Consider the following 18,419-nt stretch of genomic DNA (forward strand, 5'->3'; position numbering starts at 1 on the left):
CTTGGAACCAGGTGAAAGAAGTTAATACAATTTTGATTAAACATATAAAAATGATTAACTAACTGTTTTTCTGTGGAATAGCGTCCACAGATGAATCACACCCAATTAAGACCAGGAACATGCATTAACAAAATCCAGTTTTCCTGCAGTAGGGCACATGCTAATGGGTTAATGAGCTGTTTGTGGGTTTGTCAGTAACGAGCTGTGCGACTGGCCAGAAATTACACAGTAAGAATAATAACAAGGTCTCTGGGTTTGAGTGACAGGAGCAGCTCTGCACTTCGTGAGGACAGTGAGCCAGCGGTGTTTGGAGCTGATTAGAGATTACTCTCTGGATAAACTGCTCAGAGAAAAATTCGGTCGACTACAAGGCCAAGCTCATCCGTGCAAATTCAAAGGAAATTCGTGAGTCAAACATCCTAAGATTATAGATCAGAAATCCATTGGAAGGATGCCTTCACTAAATAGGACAGGCAGAGAAGGATGCAGATGCAGTCTGTAATGTGAACGGCATAGATGAGCAACATCTCCTCCGCCGGCCCACACAGCTGTTAATAAATATGACAGAGAGAGGGCTGGTTATGTCTGTCTCACTGTGTCTTCTTTTTGTTAAAGCAACTCGAAATGTGTTGTCAAGCTCAACACTTGATTGCGCCGCTCAAACTGTGAATAATCCGTAGGATGACATTGGCTTCGGTTTTTCGTTGTGTTAAAAAAACAAAAGGCTTCTCGTAACTGTACACAAACAGAACATCAGTGCCATTTGTGTAGAAATTCATCAGGTAAAGTGCGTTCATGTGTGTTTAAAGGTGTGCAGGCCACTCTCAACCAGAAATCAATGTGCTATACTTAGCCTGACAGGGTGTATTATATAAACAGCACTCATATAGCGAGTGGCTTCTCTAAAGTAAGCACAGACCTTTCTGCAAATCGCTAATCTGATTCATCCCAAGAAATATCTCACATTTGACCTACGCTGTCTGACAGATTACAAGACAGATGTCTGTTTATCAACCAGTCTGTTTGATCCTTTCAATGATGGGAATTTTTGGTTATATTGACTGTCAGCTTTTTCAGTAGATGTGAATAAAATGCCATTGACTACAACCCAGAAGAAGCAACAACTAAAACGCAATGCAACAGCTACAAAATTGCAATTGCAATCATATCTGTCCACTGGTTTGTGCATTGCTGAGAAAGTACAGGACGCCTCCGCTATGTATACATCTGCCCACGCCAGTGTGGGACTCCTAGTAGGAGAGCGAGAAATAAAGATGATACAAGGCATGTGTTTGTATGCTTTAGATTCTAGTGGAGGCTAAATTAAATAACTGAAAATTTAAGTAAGGCAGGGCAATTTCAAACTGTACAGAGCCACGGACCACAAACCCAGACTCTCAACCGACCCTGGGACCCCAAGAATAAAAAAGTTAAGTTTTTCTCATCCACACTTAATGATAATTTCCATTAAAAACATTAACTGACATTACTGCATGAAATAAAAAATAATGAATAATTATAAATTAAATTATTATATAAAAAATAGATCATTGCATAGAGAGATACCTAAAATGAATATTCATAATTTTCTCACCTTCATATCATTCCAAACCTGTATGATGTAATTTCTTCTGTGGAACATAAAAGAAGGTATTTTTGAAGAATGTTTGGTTCCAACTGTTTTTGTTCAATACAGTGAACAAAACAACACTGCCCACTGACTTTGGAAAAAAAAAAAATCTTTCAAAATGCTTCAAAATTTTTTTCTTTTGTGTTCCATAGAAGAAGGAAAAGAACGTTTGGACCCGACAAATGAAAACTTTTGGGGTAATATATCCCTTGAATCCTCAAGCTTGACATATAAAATAATAGTGTGATTTTATTTATTTTTTATTGCTCAATATGATATAGAATTGCAAATAGTCAGAGAATGTGGAGCTCAAGAAGGGAAACACACCTAATTTTATAGTAAACACATGCAGTTGCTGATATTTATCTAGCCAAAAAGTAAGATGAATTTGCTTGAAATGTAAATCAATGAGATCTTTATGTAAGGGATAATGTACATCCAGCCGGTTCTTCTCACAGAATAAACCCCGACAGGGTGATCAGGACAGGCCTTGATCAGCCTGAAGGGGTTTATTCTGCGAGACCAACCAGCTGGATGTACATTATCCCGCTTATTACACGGCTACTTGCCACATAAGTAAATAATTAGATGCTATATTGATTTGAGTTGAAATATTTGAACGCAAAGCTTCTGTGAAGACAGCAGTTGCGAGCAAGCGGCAAATTCAAACTAAATGGACATTTAAGGGAAACGGTGCAGGCAAACCACATATTACACAACATTTCACCACAAAATAATTAATGCAATAAAAGAGTTAAGACGAAAATGTTTTAAAACCTTACCAGTTTGTTAGTTCGCTTATAATCCATTACAGCGTACAAAACAATCGTAGCAAAACGGCAGCAGCTGGGTTTATATGAAACGAAAGCGAGTCCACGATAACAGGATGACATAATTAAACAATTGTACACCATTTTGAATCGAGTTTTAATATTTTATTAGCTAAACAAACAGAAAGCTTCCACCAAGAACAAAAATAGTTCAAGCAAGAGTACAGCGTCAACTGCTGTCACCCGGATGAGCCTGTGTTATCAGCTTTTACAGGTTGTTATCCAGTGATAACATACCTCGGAATGTCGCGACTGACCAATCAAAATCCACAGAGCCGTGTAATAAAATAGTATAACAGGCTATTGACATAAATGCATAAATATCAGTTGTCACTCTGTATCTCACAATAATATATCTTTGTAAAATTATATTTAAATGCGTAGTTTGATGAACAAAGCTTTATAGTTTTCATTGTGGGGGGCAAAACTTATAATGCAATGCAATACATTGATGACTGAGAGAACAAATGATGCATCATAATTGATACTCACATTTTAAATTCTAAAAATGATGTTTGGATAATCAAGTAAACCTCAGTTGCTTCAATCCAGTAAATGTCTGGCTTGAAATATTACTTAAAGTACAAAATGTATTATTACATTCACTTAATTCCATTTAAATACATTTACTTGTACCACAACCTAAAGGTGGACATTTTTAGAATCATACTAAAAGTTTTTTTTCTTGCTAAAAAGTATGAACTATCAATCAGAGGGCATGTTTTAGATTGTGTTTTTTCAGCAAAGTTTTGTTATTTATATTGATAATTTAGAGGCTTTAGTAATATCCATATTGAATATGTAGAGTAGGCTTTATAGGTTTAAGAACATTAACTAACACCGGCACATTATATAAAACTTAGACAATAGTTATAAGTGGGATTCAATCCTAATTAAATTAATCCTAAAACCAGACCGCGCAATGAAATCTTTGCAAACATGAATCAACCTGGCATATTCTCCCTCACCCTAGGGTTTCTTATAGGATTAAAGGGCTGAATGGTGAAAATGAATGACTGGGCACTCGAAAGCAAACGCGATTTTCTTGCTTTTTGGTTCACGTCTGCGAGTGTCTGCTGAGAACCAGCCACCTCACTAGAAGTGATGAACCGCACTCTCTGAGCCTGCTTCCGTTAAGCTTGCCAAACAGGAAGGGACGCCCATATATGGGCAACTCTATTGTCTCCAAGGCACAGTTCCCTTAGCAGGCGTCTCCATGACGACCGGATAGAACAATTTGAACTCTGGATTTAATCCAGACACCTACCATAATGCTTATGCCATTAGTTTTGCATATGGAGTACCATGTATGGAATATGAACATGGTAATAATGGCATATATCAAAGGCATCATAGTATTACCAATAAAACTGGTACAAAAGCAGAGTGCATAGTGCCTATAATTCAGATCACACACAACAGTATTCATTGCACAACAGTTGATGTGGATCTGCAAGACTGAGTCACACTACCCCCTCCATCTCTCTCTCTCTCTCTCTTTTTCTCTCTCTCATCACCCCATCTACCTACCTCCCCCATGCCTCAATATCTCGTATCTCTCGTCTTTGACTCCTCTCCATCAGGATGTGCCCTTGTGAATCAGACAGCTATATCTGAACGCAATTGCACCTAGAAGCGAGCAAACACACTCCGCTCCAAGGGTGCACAGGCACCGAGGGGTGCTTTATTACTCGGAGAGCTGTCACATATGCATGACTTCCTATTAGTTTGTTTATTATCTGATGTGAGACATTTATTAACTTTTTTTTTAACAAGTGTTCAATCGAGAGCAAAGGAAACTAATCAGAGAAGCATTTCCTGTTGCAAAACATGCATATACAAGCACATGTGAATGTTACCTGATGCAGAAGGAGACTTGCTGTGTCTGAAAAGGACGAGACTTCTAGGAGAGCTTCTGTTTAAAGACCCCATCTTCCCATAGGATGTTGATTTCATCACTCGGCACTCTGTCACACAGCAAAATCACATTAGAAAGATAGTGAGGTCTAAAAGTCCTGATGAAATTACTTCTATTTGGCAGTGGAAAAATGAATGCATTTCAGATTGTTTTAGAATTTGGTTTCATCCAAGCAAAGATGGACACACATAGCACACAGCATGGTAAACATGGAAGCTCAAATGAGATTTGTTTACGACATGCAATGCTCTCTATGCATGTATTTTTATGTGAATAAAAGTCTAAATTAAATCTTTTCATCATATAAAGTGAACTCATCTATTCACAAGGTTTGGAATATACTGATTCATATGGATTTATTTTACGATGCCTTTATGGCCTTTTTGGATCTATTAAGTTGTGGTTACCTGAACATTCAATAGAGGGACAGAACCTCTCAGGATTCATTAGTAAATGATGACAGAGTTTTAATTTTTGGGTAAACTATCCCCAGGAAGGAAGGAAGGAAGGAAGGTCTGGAATGACATGAGAATGAGTAAATGGTCCTGCCATTAAATATGGGTGCTCCATTAATGAATTTGACCATTTTGCATCAGTAGTAAATGTTAAATCGATAGCTGACTGCTTAATTTTCATTATTTCAAAAGCTTTTTCTACTGTATATCACACTACGAAATAACTGTCTAGTTCGACTGCCGTCTCAAATCCTTTTTAAATGTCCTATAAAAACTCAGACTCTGCCTGAAGATAATCCTTAAACTGAAGCGCTAAATTAATCCTCCTTTAAAAACAGTCAGCTTGTTGAAGCACATTTATGCAAGTGTGATCAAAAAGATGGCAGCGCTACAATTCGTGAGGAAAAGGCCTTAACCCTAAACAGAGTTCAGAGACTGAAGATTAAATTAGATTCTCTGCAGATTAAGTGCTGCTCATATTCTCGCATGCTCCGTGTTTGTATATCCCATTTTTGCTTTTGCTGCAATAACCCTGTGTACATAATGCATTGAGAGCGCAATGTGACACTGTGACACCAGGTAATGACAGTAAATGCCACAGTCTATTAAGCCAGGATTTCTGAAAGGGCAGGACACCACTCCACTCTGTTTCTATGGAGTTACATATAGAAAGAAAGTTTCCAGCACTTTACTCTCCAGTACTAAAAAATCCATTTCTTTTATAAGACACAGTCTAGTTTTAAAAAATATGCTTTCTTACAATTGTTAATAACAGCCTTACATAATCTTCATCAAACAACGATTTCATAACTTGTGAGTATTATGTATCAAATAAAAATTAACACGATATATCACTGCCAGTGTGTTGTTATGTGCTACCAATCTGCTCATATTAAATATGCGTCCTCCAGGGAAATCATTGTCGTCAAAGCCTGCCATTTTGGCTCCATCCATTTCGCCATTGGCATGCTTCATATGTTCCTCTCGGCTCTGATCAGAACTCATTAGAGTGGCACGTGTTCCTCTACTAGTGCCTGTGTAATTAAACCTCTACTCATGATTGACTGCACTCGCTCTAATTCAATGTGATAAACCATTCGACATTCAATAAATTTGTTCTGTACAGTGGAGCTGTAACTTGGTTACAGCCATTTATCTGTCAGATAGACAGTCCGATAGAGATGGATGGATGGATGGACAGAGAGATAGCTAGAGACACACACAGACAATAGACACACAGATAGATAGATATATAGACAGACAGAGAGAGAGAGAGAGCCAGAGAGAGACATACAGTGGGTAAAAAAAGAGAAAAGAACCCTTTAAAATAATCACATTTTGTTGCTTTGCAGACTGAAAAAGATGACGGATGCATTTTTGTTTCATCCAGCTGCAGTGAAAGATATAACACCAACATGTCAGAAAAAAAATGTAAAAAATAAACAACAATAATCAGCGAGGTGGAAAAAAGGATCACTGCCTTGTGTCAGTATTTTGTTGAAACACCTTTTGCTTTAATGACAGCCTTTAGTCTCTTGGGATATGTTTGTTTGCACATCTAGACTGCAATATTTGCCTACTCTTTTTTTTGCAGAACTGCTCAAGTTTAGTTCAATTTGATGGTGACCGTTTGTGGACTGCAGTCTTCAAGTCATTCCACAGATTTTCACTGGCTCTGACTTGGCCATGCAAGACATTCACCTTTTTCACCCCCATAATAGTATATTACCACCTCCATGCTTTGCTGTAGGAATGGTGTTATTTGGAAGGTGAGCTGTATTGGATTTCCGCCAGACATATCGTTTGGAGGTGAGGACGAATAATTCAATTTAAGTCTGCCTCAGAATCTTCAAGGTGGGTTTTGGCAAAGCTCAGTCATGACATCATGTGGCCTTTCTTGAGGAGTGGCTTTTTCTTGCAACCCTCCCATACAAGCCACATTTGTGGACAATTTGTGGTATTGTTGTCACACATGCACCACAATGACCACTTTGTCATAAATTTGTCATTAAACCAGTGTCATCCTGGCTTTTTCATCCAGTTTGGAACGACATCCTGATCCAGCGAGGGTCTGTGTTGTACCAAATACCTTCCACTTCTTAATAATAGACTTCACTGTTCTAGGCATTGATAAATCCCGGAGATCTTTTGACAGTGCCTTGCCACCCATAACTGATTGTTTGTTTCAGTTGCACTACCAAGGGCTGAAATGCTCCAGGAAAGCTCTGTTCATTCTGAACTAATCAAAATGAGCACAGCTGATCACAGTTTAAAGTCAAATGGCTTTGTGTTTCACTGAGAAGGTGATTAGTTACACCTGACTGAGTGTACAAGTCATTTTTAGGAGGGTGGTGTTCCTTTTTCCAACTCAGTGATTCTTTTTTTCTTTTATTTTTTTTCTGACATGTTGGCGTTTTATCTTTCACTTGGATGTTATAAGTTGCACCGAGTAAATACAGAACAATGGATGGATGGATGGATGGACGGATGGAGAGACAGAAGGAGAGAAAGCTACAGTGTTATCTGCATAAGTTCACCTGGTTACGAATAAAGTTAACCGTACCTTACCTTAAGTGTGTGCAAACACACAAGGAATTTGTTGTCAATAGTCAGAGAGAGAGAGAGAGAGAGACAGACAGACAGACAGAGAGAGAGATAGAGGGGGAGAGAGAGAGAGAGAGAGAGAGAAAGAGAGAGAGATAGATGTTTTGACAATAGAGAGAAGTCTCTTTTATTAAACAGCTCTTCCGGATACACTTTAGAAAACTGGGGCGCCTGCTCTTCACTGAGCTCACATCAGCACAGAGGAGGAGCCAAACAGCGAACAGCCTTTGTCTCTCCACAACATTAATGAAAGGAAACCAGACACAGAAGCATACAGACTGTCATTTCCTGACAAACAACAACACAACAGGAACAACATGGGGAGAAAAGACAAGGAGAGGCCAGAGGAGGAGAAGAGGTCTGTCCATCTAGGACAAGTGGCCAAAGGCAGAAACCCATTAGAGAAGTGGCTGGTGTAGGCGTTAAGGGGGGAATGAGCCTTTATTTTATATTCCACATTTGTGGGATGAAACTTTAATGGACTCATTCATAAGCTTCTTGTGAATTAATTTGTAACATGATGTTATTCATGCAAGACGGGACAAAGAGAACATTTCTGGGTAGGTGGAAGTTGCCATCCACATGGACATTCTGCTGATGAAATCATGACAAGTAGTGTTTTTCACTCAAATGAATACAAAGGCAACTACTGAAAGGCTCTTTACCGCTTTCATCCAACATAAAGTCATCCTGGTAACGGAACTTCTCCGGGCCACATGCGATGAAGATGTCCTCCTCTCCAAAGAAATCTTGAAGGCATATGACCTGCGATTGGAAAGAGAGAAAGTCATTAGCAGCATTAGATCCATTAGAGCATCTGAATGTCTCTTTAATAATGGATTTAGGATAGAAAACCTAATGATCAAAGAGCCCAAATTACAGCTCCAGCCTCTCTTCTTCAAAAAACCAATGAGATGGTTTGATTGTGATCACCACCCAGAAGGCTTTGAAGGCTTTACTGAGCCCATCGCTAATGTATTTTTAAGATGAATAACCACCAGCCATGTTATTGTTGATTGCCCCTAATCAAGAAGAAGTTAGATCTTCCAGCCAAGCATCATTTCCCATCAGCCCTGTGGCCATCTTTGGGGACGCTGCAATGACAATCTTTTTACACAGTTTGATTATTTCAAACAATGAATCAAGGGGACAACAAGTAAACAAATGCATATATAATCAGACTTGAGAAACAGCACAAAACACACACAGGGCTACAGAGGACCTTTTTAGAGAAGAACCAGGAAATTATTCCTGTTTTTTTTTTTTTTTTTTTTTTTTCAAAGTATGATTTCTAGCCCCCTAAAGCTTGAATGAAGAAAATACATGATTCTTCATTAGCCAGACAGACATTTTTTTGTAATGAAGGGAGAGGGTACAGAAACTTTAGATTTTTAGTTTCTTAATTTGATTTTATTCATGGGGGTTGGAAACTGACATTGAGATTGCACTTTTGTTTGCTATGGCATTACATTTATTAGTATAAAATTATATAAATGGAAATAATAATAGTTGGTTGCTAAGATGTTTAAAAAAGTTTGAGCACATTGCTAAGCAGTTTTTAAAGGGATACTCCATCCCAAAATGAAAATTTTATCATTAATAACTTACCCCCATGTTGTTCCAAACCCGTAAAAGCTCCATTCGTCTTTGGAACACAATTTAAGATATTTTGGATGAAAACCTGGAGGCTTGAGACTGTCCCATAGACAAGAGCATACACAGCATACGGTGATAATGAGAGACACAGAGGAGATCGTTGACAAAGGAATTATTGAATAAAGTCGTTATTTTTGTTTTCTTCGCTTACAAAACGTGTTCCTGTCACTTCATATAACCCTGATTGCACGTCTGATGGCAGATGGAGTATTCTGACGACAACTTTCATACCTTTTTTTCTGGACCTTGACACTGTTTATTTACATGGCAGTCTATGGGACAGTCACAAGCCTCCAGGTTTTCATCCAAAATATCTTAAATTGTGTTCCGAGGACAAAATGAGCTTTTACGGGTTTGGAACGACATGGGGGTAAGTGATTAATGACAAAATTTTCATTTTGGGGTGGAGTATCCCTTTAAGGTGTTCTGAATGTTTTAAGCATGTATCTTGTAGTTGCTACGGTGTTCTGAATGATTGCTAGGCAGTTTCTGTGTTCGGAGTGCTTTAGCACATTGTTAGGAGATGCTAACGTGTCCTGTTTCTAGGGGTTTATGTTTCTAGGCAGTTGCTAAGGTGTTCAGGGTGTTTTAGCACATAGCTAGGCAGTTGCTAAGGTGTTCTTAATGGTTTAAGCATGTTGCTAGGCAGTTGCTGTGTTCTGAGTGCTTTAGCACATTGCTGGGCAGTTGCTGAAGTGTTCTGAATAGTGAAAGCATGTTTCTAGGCAGATGCTAAGGTGTTTCTGATTGTTTTTTACCACATCGCTAGGTTTGCTAGTTGCTAAAGGGTTCTGCATTTTTAGAACATTTCTAGGAAGTTGCTAAGGTGTTCTAAATGCTTTAGCTTGTTGCTAGGCAGTTGCTGTTCTTGTGGTTACTAGGGCATTGCTAGGTGGATGCAGGAATGTTCTGGCTGTTTGAACACCAAAAAAGCCCTCAATACAATATACGCTGATCCCTAAATACGGCTCAGATCCCACTTTCAATGTAAATTAATCTATAGTACGTTTCCACAAATTATAAGTCTGATTTCTTGGTAATAGCATCAATTTATGGTATCTTCAGGCACAAACAACATTAGCTAACTGGCATGGCACAGATTACAACATGTGATGTACTAAGCAACAAGAAAAAGAAGAAGAGGAGGATAAAAAGGGTTTGTTTTGAGAACTAATTGCACCCAAAACAGCAGGAGCACCGGCCTTAAGGATGAAAATATTTCTGATGTTTCTCACCAAGCTCCAGTTAAAAAACATCAGAAAAACAGTTCCACGTAAGGGTGCAGTGCAGAAAAGACCACTAGGATGAAGGTGATGCACAAAAAGAGGCGAGAGAGAATCAGAAATTAGGAGCGATGGAAGCAGCAAAGAGTCAGACTCAGACTGACAGAGATAGCTGTCTCCCAGAGCAAAAAAAGTAGCTTTGATGTTGTGAAGAAATATAAAAACAAGTTTGGTTATATGCAAGACTGTGATCAGAAGTTCTCTGACTCTCTAAGTGGAACAGACAAAGTGATCAAGCTGGCACAATAAACTGCAGAGCTATCCAAAGATTAAATGCATATTACATGGATTATTTCTGAACAGCAGCTTTGATGGAGATGAGACCAATGCATGGCAAAGCGCTGATTATGCCACTTACATAATTATACAAAGAAGTTAAACGTTCAGTGAATATAAGGACAACACATTAAATTAAATCTTTTTAGTTGAATTTTTTTTACCTTCTATTTTCCCTGAAAGAACAGAGTAAACAATAAAAATGAGTCATTTATAGCTTAGATGGGCACAGACACCACAGAGGTGAGTGGACAGTAAGTTCCCGTTTTGCAATGCTACAATTGCGCCATCTAGAGGAAAATCTGTGGCAGCGCATGATATATTTGTCTTTTTGACAGCTGACATGGTTCATTTGTAGAGCAATTTAAATCATTAAATGTTTTATTATTCACTACGAATATGCGAGGCTTAGATTCATATCCACATCAATTTCCTTCCACTGATAAGACCATATAAATAGAATTAATTGAATATTTCCTTAAATGATAGAGGGCGATAATTAATGAAACCACTAGGTGACGCTGTTTACATGCACTAAGCCAAAACATAAGGAAAACAAGAGTGACAGTAAACTGGCAATTATTTATTTATTTATTTATTTATTAACATGCAATTCTAATTGAAATGCTGTGCCTAAAATTGTGGCAGTAATAAACCACACATACATACACTTTTCATCACTCTTTCTGTTTCTTTCACATAAAATCTAATTCAATTATAATAGTACAACTATAGAATTATAATAAATTCACAGGAACACAGGTTTAAAACAAAGAAATTTGAAGTCATGAAATAAATATTTAAAATGTAAGCGGGGCAGTTGTGTGTGTGTTCGTTTCTTCACTATTCACTGCTGTGTATGTGCAAACCTCAATGGGATAAATGCAGAGCACTTTTTTGGAACAAAAACTCAAAATGTTGATCTAATGTAATTTGCAACAATTAGCAAAATGCTACTGCAGACTTTCATACCCCAACATGTAAATCAAACAAAATTTTGCAATACTTCATTCTGCTTCTTTCCAAATGTGAGCACACAAATAAATGCGTTTGGGCAGGCAAATATTTTGAAGTCTGGAGGACTAAAGGGTCTCTTGATACAAATGAACTGTCTCATTGTATTACATTAAAACAAATGAAATCTCTCTTCAAGGCAGCATTTTGCTGCAGTATGGATGCTCCATCTTGTTCTCGCCCACAGCTCTGGTAATTCAGCAAGAAAAGAAAAAAAAACTGTGATATGCTATTTTTATTTCCTGCTTTCAGGGAAGTTTCATAGAGAAAATGAAGAAAAGTGAAAGTGAGAAAATGAGAAAGTGAGGCCAGTGGGGTTATATATAGCTGCACAGGTACACTATGTCGTCATCAAAAAAAAGAGGACAACATGAAGGACAAAAAATAAGGCTGATGTGAAATCAGCATTTCCATTCCACCTAATATTATTTTTACTTGAGAAAATGAGAAAGCTGATCCCAGACCAGACACCTTTGCTTTCACATGCATGATATGAGCCCAGGGTGCAACATGAAGAGCATCTCATGGGCTGAGCAAATGTGTTAACATCTCTGTGACAAAAACATACTCTTATGTGTATAATAACCCAGAACAAATGCAGAGAACCTCTTAACAGAGTAAAAATTGTGCCCCTCTGTTCTCAGTGAGGACAAGTACAGCATTTGTCCTGGTTCAGGAGGAAAGTGTTGGTTTCTGATAGCTGGCGTGAACCAGAGGAATTGGTACCAAACTCTGCACCTCTGTCTCTCTCGGTATTTGATCTCAGACTCTCTAGTGTCAAAAAAAAAAAAAAAAAAAACAATCCACCCATGTCACCCAACAATATAATGTGTACATTTACAATTTATTGTACTCTTATTTACAATACTATCAACAAATCTTGGTAATCTTTCTAATCTTGAAATTAACATGAAATTACTGCATTTACTATTGTCAAAAATGTGGAAAGGCTTTATTATTTTATATAATCCCTAAATGGGCATTTCTAAAAAGTAATTTTATATGCCATGCTAGTTGCATTTGGATCAAAAATATTTTCTTTAAAATAATGTTCACTGAAAGTGAGTGTTTTTGTTAATTGAAATGAAGTTGAAGTAAAATAAAATATAGATATTAAATTAAAAAAAAAATGAAATGTTGTTCTGGCAACTAATTGAAATAAAATTTTAAACTGCAAAAAAGTTTGAAATGACATCCTAAAATTACTAAAACAAAAATAAAATAGAATAAATAGAAAACTAAAAAAAATGACAAAATTACAAAAAACTTAAATTAAAATGAGAACTGAATACTGAAATTAAAATGAGAACTGAAAATCTAAATTCAAAATACAAATAAATACTACAATAGTATAAATAATATTAAATAATAAAACAAACTCCTCTGGTCCAGAATAAGAACAGGAATTTGTATTAAGAATGTTGACCTTAAAAACGGTTTATTAATCACCTGAACAGTAAAATTTCAAACTGAAATGTGTAAATGTTTATGAGAGCAGCACCACACAGTCATTGGTTGGACAAACCAGAAGCCCCGCCCCAAACTCATGCCATTGGTTGAGCCAGTGTTTCTGTGTCAGGGTTTTTACTTATCAGGGAACCTACAAATAGATTACTATCTGGATATTAAACTGGGAAAAGCAGAAACTATTAAACATGAAAACTAAACCAGGAAAAGTAGAAAGCATTAAACATGAAAAAAACACTGCAGCATTTGACAGACAGTCAAAGTGAGTGGCGCTGTCCTTGGTGCTGAGAGTCTAGCACTGCAACAGAGATATTTTTTATTATCGCCAATGAGAACACACCCACAAGATGTTTATGCCATGTGTTTGCTGACAAGAAAGAGAAACAAGCTATGTATCTCCAACGTTGAAAGAAATAACAAGTGCCTCAAAAGTAAGTACAGCCTTCGACACAAAAAACCAAAACAAAGGCAAAGGGGCCTTCTTCCTTTCTCACCGCACTCATTCAGGGTCATACTGCAAATCTTGAGTAACCAGGCTGGTGGTTAATCCAGTTAGTATCAGGTGATGGGACCTAGAATAGCTGTCCCTGTCAAGAGGGGAAGAGAGAAATACATTGCCATGACAAAGCTGAGATCATGACCTGCATCAATACCAGTTCATGCTTTCACACTCATCCTCATCCCACACATGTGTGCATGTGTAAAACACAGCAGGGAGTCTGTAGGGGTAGAAATGTAGAACATCAAGCTTATATACAGCCATCCTACACCCATATGTGTGTGTTCATGTGGGTGTATGTGTGTGTAAATGTGCGTAGAGGGAGTGAGGGAAGAAAATAAGGCCTAACAAAATCAGGCGGTATGACAGCATTATGATCGTGGGAGGCTCATGTCTCATCAAAACAGTTTGGTCCTTAAACAGAAGAAGCCCATCAGACAACAGATTGAATTATTGCCCACCTCCATCTGAGTGTTCCTCAAGCCTCCGCACAAAGTGTTCAAAATAACTGCTGTCTTCAGCTTGTTTTGCATTCGGATGAGGTGAGACACAAGATGAAATTTGACACCCTGACATTTCATAATGTCATATTTGAATCTGATGACATAGTGGGGTACATTAATGTTTGAACAATATCTTTTAGGTTCAGGAATTTCTTTCGCCTGAGGAACACAAAAGCAGATGATATAGGCACTTTTTCCACAAATGTGCAATGAAAATATTTAGTCACCTTTAATACTCCAAAAAGGACAAACAGATTCATAACAATAACAACTTAACAATATGGCACTTTAAGATGGACTGTGTTTAAGGTTTTTTTTTTAAAAAGAAATTCATACTTGATGCATACAAGGATCCATTAAATTGATCAAAAGTGACAGTAAACACATTTATAGTATTACAAAATGTCACAATTCTATTTCAAAACAAATACTGTTCTTTTGAACTTTCTATTCTTCAAAAAATAAAAAAAGGTTAATGGTTAATGTGTGTAATTTTCAGCTATTGAATGACTTAAGAAGCTGCACAGACATCTTTTAAGGTACTCCTGTGATGATTTTTGGTCGTTTTTGAAGAAAAAGCAACTTAAACATTTTACATAATATCACCCTTACTTTTCAGAGAAGAATGAAAATCATATCTTTGGAATGAGTAAATAATGACAGAATTCTCATATTTTATTGCACTGTTCCTTTAAGAGCACCAGGAGTCAAGGGAACTGAGCCCTATTAATGTCAGTGTCTGCTATAATGTGGAGCTTCTTCAGATGAATTAGCTGCCATCTTGATCTCCTAAATCAGGCCTGCTAAATGCCGAGCAGACTACAAGAGCAGTTACATAAGGCTGATTCTATGCCAGAAGTGGGTGGAGATTAGAAATCATTTTATTATAACAGAACTGCAGTGAGCGATAAAAATCACGTCCCTCAAGAAAAGACTGCAGTAAAAGACGTAGCTTCAGATGATCAGACTGTTTTCTCCATCTCGTTCACTCTCTCTTTGATGATAAGTCTCACCAGACATGCTTTCATTAGAAAGTTCAGTGTGGACTTTATTATTACAGCACACATTAAAAGAAAAGGGTATGATGATGATGACTGATTAATTAATTAAGAGTGTTTCTCAAAGAAATCATTTCTAAGAACATTCAAAGCAGCAACACTTATGCAGTGTGCAACACTTAAAGGAAATGAAAAGTGAAACAAAGATAACAAGATGAAATACGAAAAAAAAGAAACTGAAAACAAAAAACAGAATGAAAACAAAACAAAAACACTTAGTCACTTAGAGCAGTTTAAAAGTAAATTTGTGGTGCTTTAGTTAACAAGACAGATATAAATGCTCCTAATTTCTTTGCTTTCATTGTGTGTTGTTTTGGCAGCAGACACATATTAAAATGATTTGCATGGAAAGCTCATTTGCTGTGCACACACACAGTGCTTTTATGCCCAAACACAAGCTGTCGACACAAAAGATCACATACAAACACACACTCTTTCATGCACACACACACACACCTGGTAGGAGTGACTCAGCAAAAGCAGCAGACTAACTAAAATCTGATCTCCAGATACCTGCTGTCCGACACGCTACAGCTTACTCAGAATAAATGAGGATGGATGAGCTAATATACAAAGCAAAGGAAAAACTGCACTTTTTTGAGGGACATTCACTGCTGTTTATTTGCAAATGCTGTCTGTGTTGTGGTAGTGCCCAGTTCATGAAATGAATTATGCAAATCAGGCAACACAAACATGTTCATGCAATCTGTGTTGAAAGCAATGGCACAATTCTCAATCTTGTGAGTCCCGAGTGCAAGGTTAGCAGACAATGCAGCAGACTACCACTGGCGTACTTGACGGCAGTTCACACAGAACATGTTTCTGCATTCCACTGCTCTGGATTTCTATTTCTATGTAAACATGGGCTAGATGGACATGTTTGACCATTGTGCTCATGTCTGCAGTTTCCTGTGCATGATATGGTGTTCTAATACTCAGCACACTAAGGGGCCATTCACACAGAGTGTGTTTAAAAACATAAGAAACAGGGTAGTGGAATGAAAAAAAAAGTAAGGTCTAGAGATATGTTTCTTAAAGTTTAACTTTTTTAACTTGAGAGTCACATTTTTATACATTGCGTCATGCACAAGACACTGCAAATTATTACAGCACACGATAAAAGATATGGGTATGATAATGATGATGAATTAATTATGGGCATACGTGCATTTTTTAATCTAATCAGATCATAAACAAAAGAAAAATTGTGCACTCAATATAGAATATGCACAAACTTTTCTTCTAAAAGGAATTCTGTGCACTCCTACTTTTCTTTGTTGTTAAATGAGGCTTATTCACAAAACTTAATGCTGTTGGTCTACCACGATCTATAATGAGACTAATATACATAGAAAGGAGGCTGTTTGCTGAAAAGATTGACAATGACATTATTCGATCATGTAGAGTAAAACAAAATAATAACAAAAAGTCACCTAGAATCAAATTAAAAACAAAAACAAAACAGTCATCTAAAACAATTGAAACAAAAAAAATAACATCATCTACAGTTAACTAAAACAAAACAGTCATCTAGAAAAAACAAAAACAAAAGTCATCTAAAGTAAAACTTTGTGCAGTGTGCAGTTTGCCTCCTTAATTTTCATTAAATGCAATACATAAGAACATTACTGAAACCCAGATTAAGCTTCAATCTTAATTTAAATTGTTAATCCAGATTTGGATTTTAATATGGATTTAACTCGCTAGGAAACAAAGAAATTCTGCTGACCACAATATCTGGGGAGAGCAAGACCATATGCCAAAGGCAGAATATCTGGCCATTTCATTGGACAGGAGGGGAACGAGAGGTGAGGAGAGCTCAAGAGGGGGTAAATGGCCCAACAGACAATGGAAGGCTGTTAAGAGACTGAAAGACATGGCTAATTAAGCAGGGTGTGCATATGCAACGGGGCAGAAAATCAGTTATGTCCATACGACAAACTCCAGGAAGAGCAAACACATGAGTGATTGCCGATTACACGCCTGCTATGTCTCTGTCTCGGCCCAAAGCATATGCCAGAGGTCATTAAGAATCAGTTGCAGTATGCAAGACACGTCTGTCTGGTTATTTATGTGTGTGTGTGTGTGTGTTAACTATTAGAAGGCTGTGTTTGTGTAGCTTTAAGTCTTTTGTGTAAGTGTGTGTCTGTGTGTGTAAATATGGGCTTAACGGATAAGAAAAAGAGAGCCATGTCCGCGGCCTAAACCACTTATCATATGTCTACCTCTCCCTCAGACTAAACTCCCCACACACTCCTTCACACACTACTGCCCACAGTGATGTCACAAAGGCTCAGGCCGTTACCAAGCAACTGGATCACATCGTCATAGAAACTGTTGGGGGGGGGATGATCAGTTTCTTTGGAAGGAGAGGGAGCAACAAGCATGGATAAAATTAGCTCATGTCCAAAGTCCTGTCCTTTGTGAAGAAAGACAACCACAACTGTGATAGTTCATAGTACGCTGCATATTGAAAATGTGTCAGAAAGTCAGAGACAGACAGAAAGCTCCAAGCCAGGGACATTTGGAGGGTCTGTGCATGGTTGCAGATGAAGTTAAATGGGTTTTAAGACAGTTCTGACACATGTTAATTATGAATTTCAGCTGCATGCCCTCTTTGTTCCCATCTGTCAGGAATGTCCTTCAGCAGCATTGCACCACAAGCAAAAATGTGAGCCTGCACTCAGTAGTACCGGAAATTATTGGAGATCACACGGGGACTGGATCCAGGTCACTGGCCATCTGAGGGGAACTGAATCAGATGTGGCACAGAAAACTTTTCTAACTCTGAATTATCTATATGCGGAGCACCTGAATCAATCGATAAACTAGTGGTCAAGTGGTCAAGTGGTCAAAAGTCAAGCCAAAAGATCTGACCCCCAAATCTTTGTATGGTGCTGTTACAAATCTGTCTAGAAAACTTATTGTATGTATCTCTCTCACATGATAACTCTTTAGTGCCCCATCTATACAGAGCTGTAGTACATGTATCACAATGTTTTTTACACCTTAAAACCTTACACAATCCATATTTCACACCCTACAGTAATACTCCAGATAAATGTCTCACGATATGTAGGAAGATGGAATAAGAGCTTGATCTACTGTCTCTGACCTCATTATACAGGTTATCAGAAAGGTGCCATGAGACTCACGCAAAGACCCAAAAACCCAGATCTCTCTCGTGATCATAAGCATTTCAATTCATTCACATTTCATTTCCACA

At 37.6% G+C, this 18,419-nt stretch overlaps 1 protein-coding gene across 3 annotated transcripts in view; it reads right to left on the reverse strand.

The window, feature by feature from the left end:
• The window catches only part of LOC109097425 (serine/threonine-protein kinase DCLK1-like), a 45,501-nt gene that overhangs the window by 20,079 nt on the left and 7,003 nt on the right, over positions 1–18,419 (reverse strand). For all 3 annotated transcript variants that reach the window (XM_042765268.1, XM_042765271.1, XM_042765272.1), the window contains exons 4-5: positions 8,103–8,202; positions 4,320–4,427 (exon numbers count right to left, since the gene is read on the reverse strand). In XM_042765268.1, coding sequence (XP_042621202.1) covers positions 4,320–4,427; positions 8,103–8,202 — 208 coding nt within the window. The remainder of the gene's footprint in view (positions 1–4,319; positions 4,428–8,102; positions 8,203–18,419) is intronic.

The sequence above is a fragment of the Cyprinus carpio genome, chromosome A10 (genome assembly GCF_018340385.1).
Source record: "Cyprinus carpio isolate SPL01 chromosome A10, ASM1834038v1, whole genome shotgun sequence".
In the NCBI taxonomy this organism is placed as follows: Eukaryota; Metazoa; Chordata; class Actinopteri; order Cypriniformes; family Cyprinidae; genus Cyprinus; species Cyprinus carpio.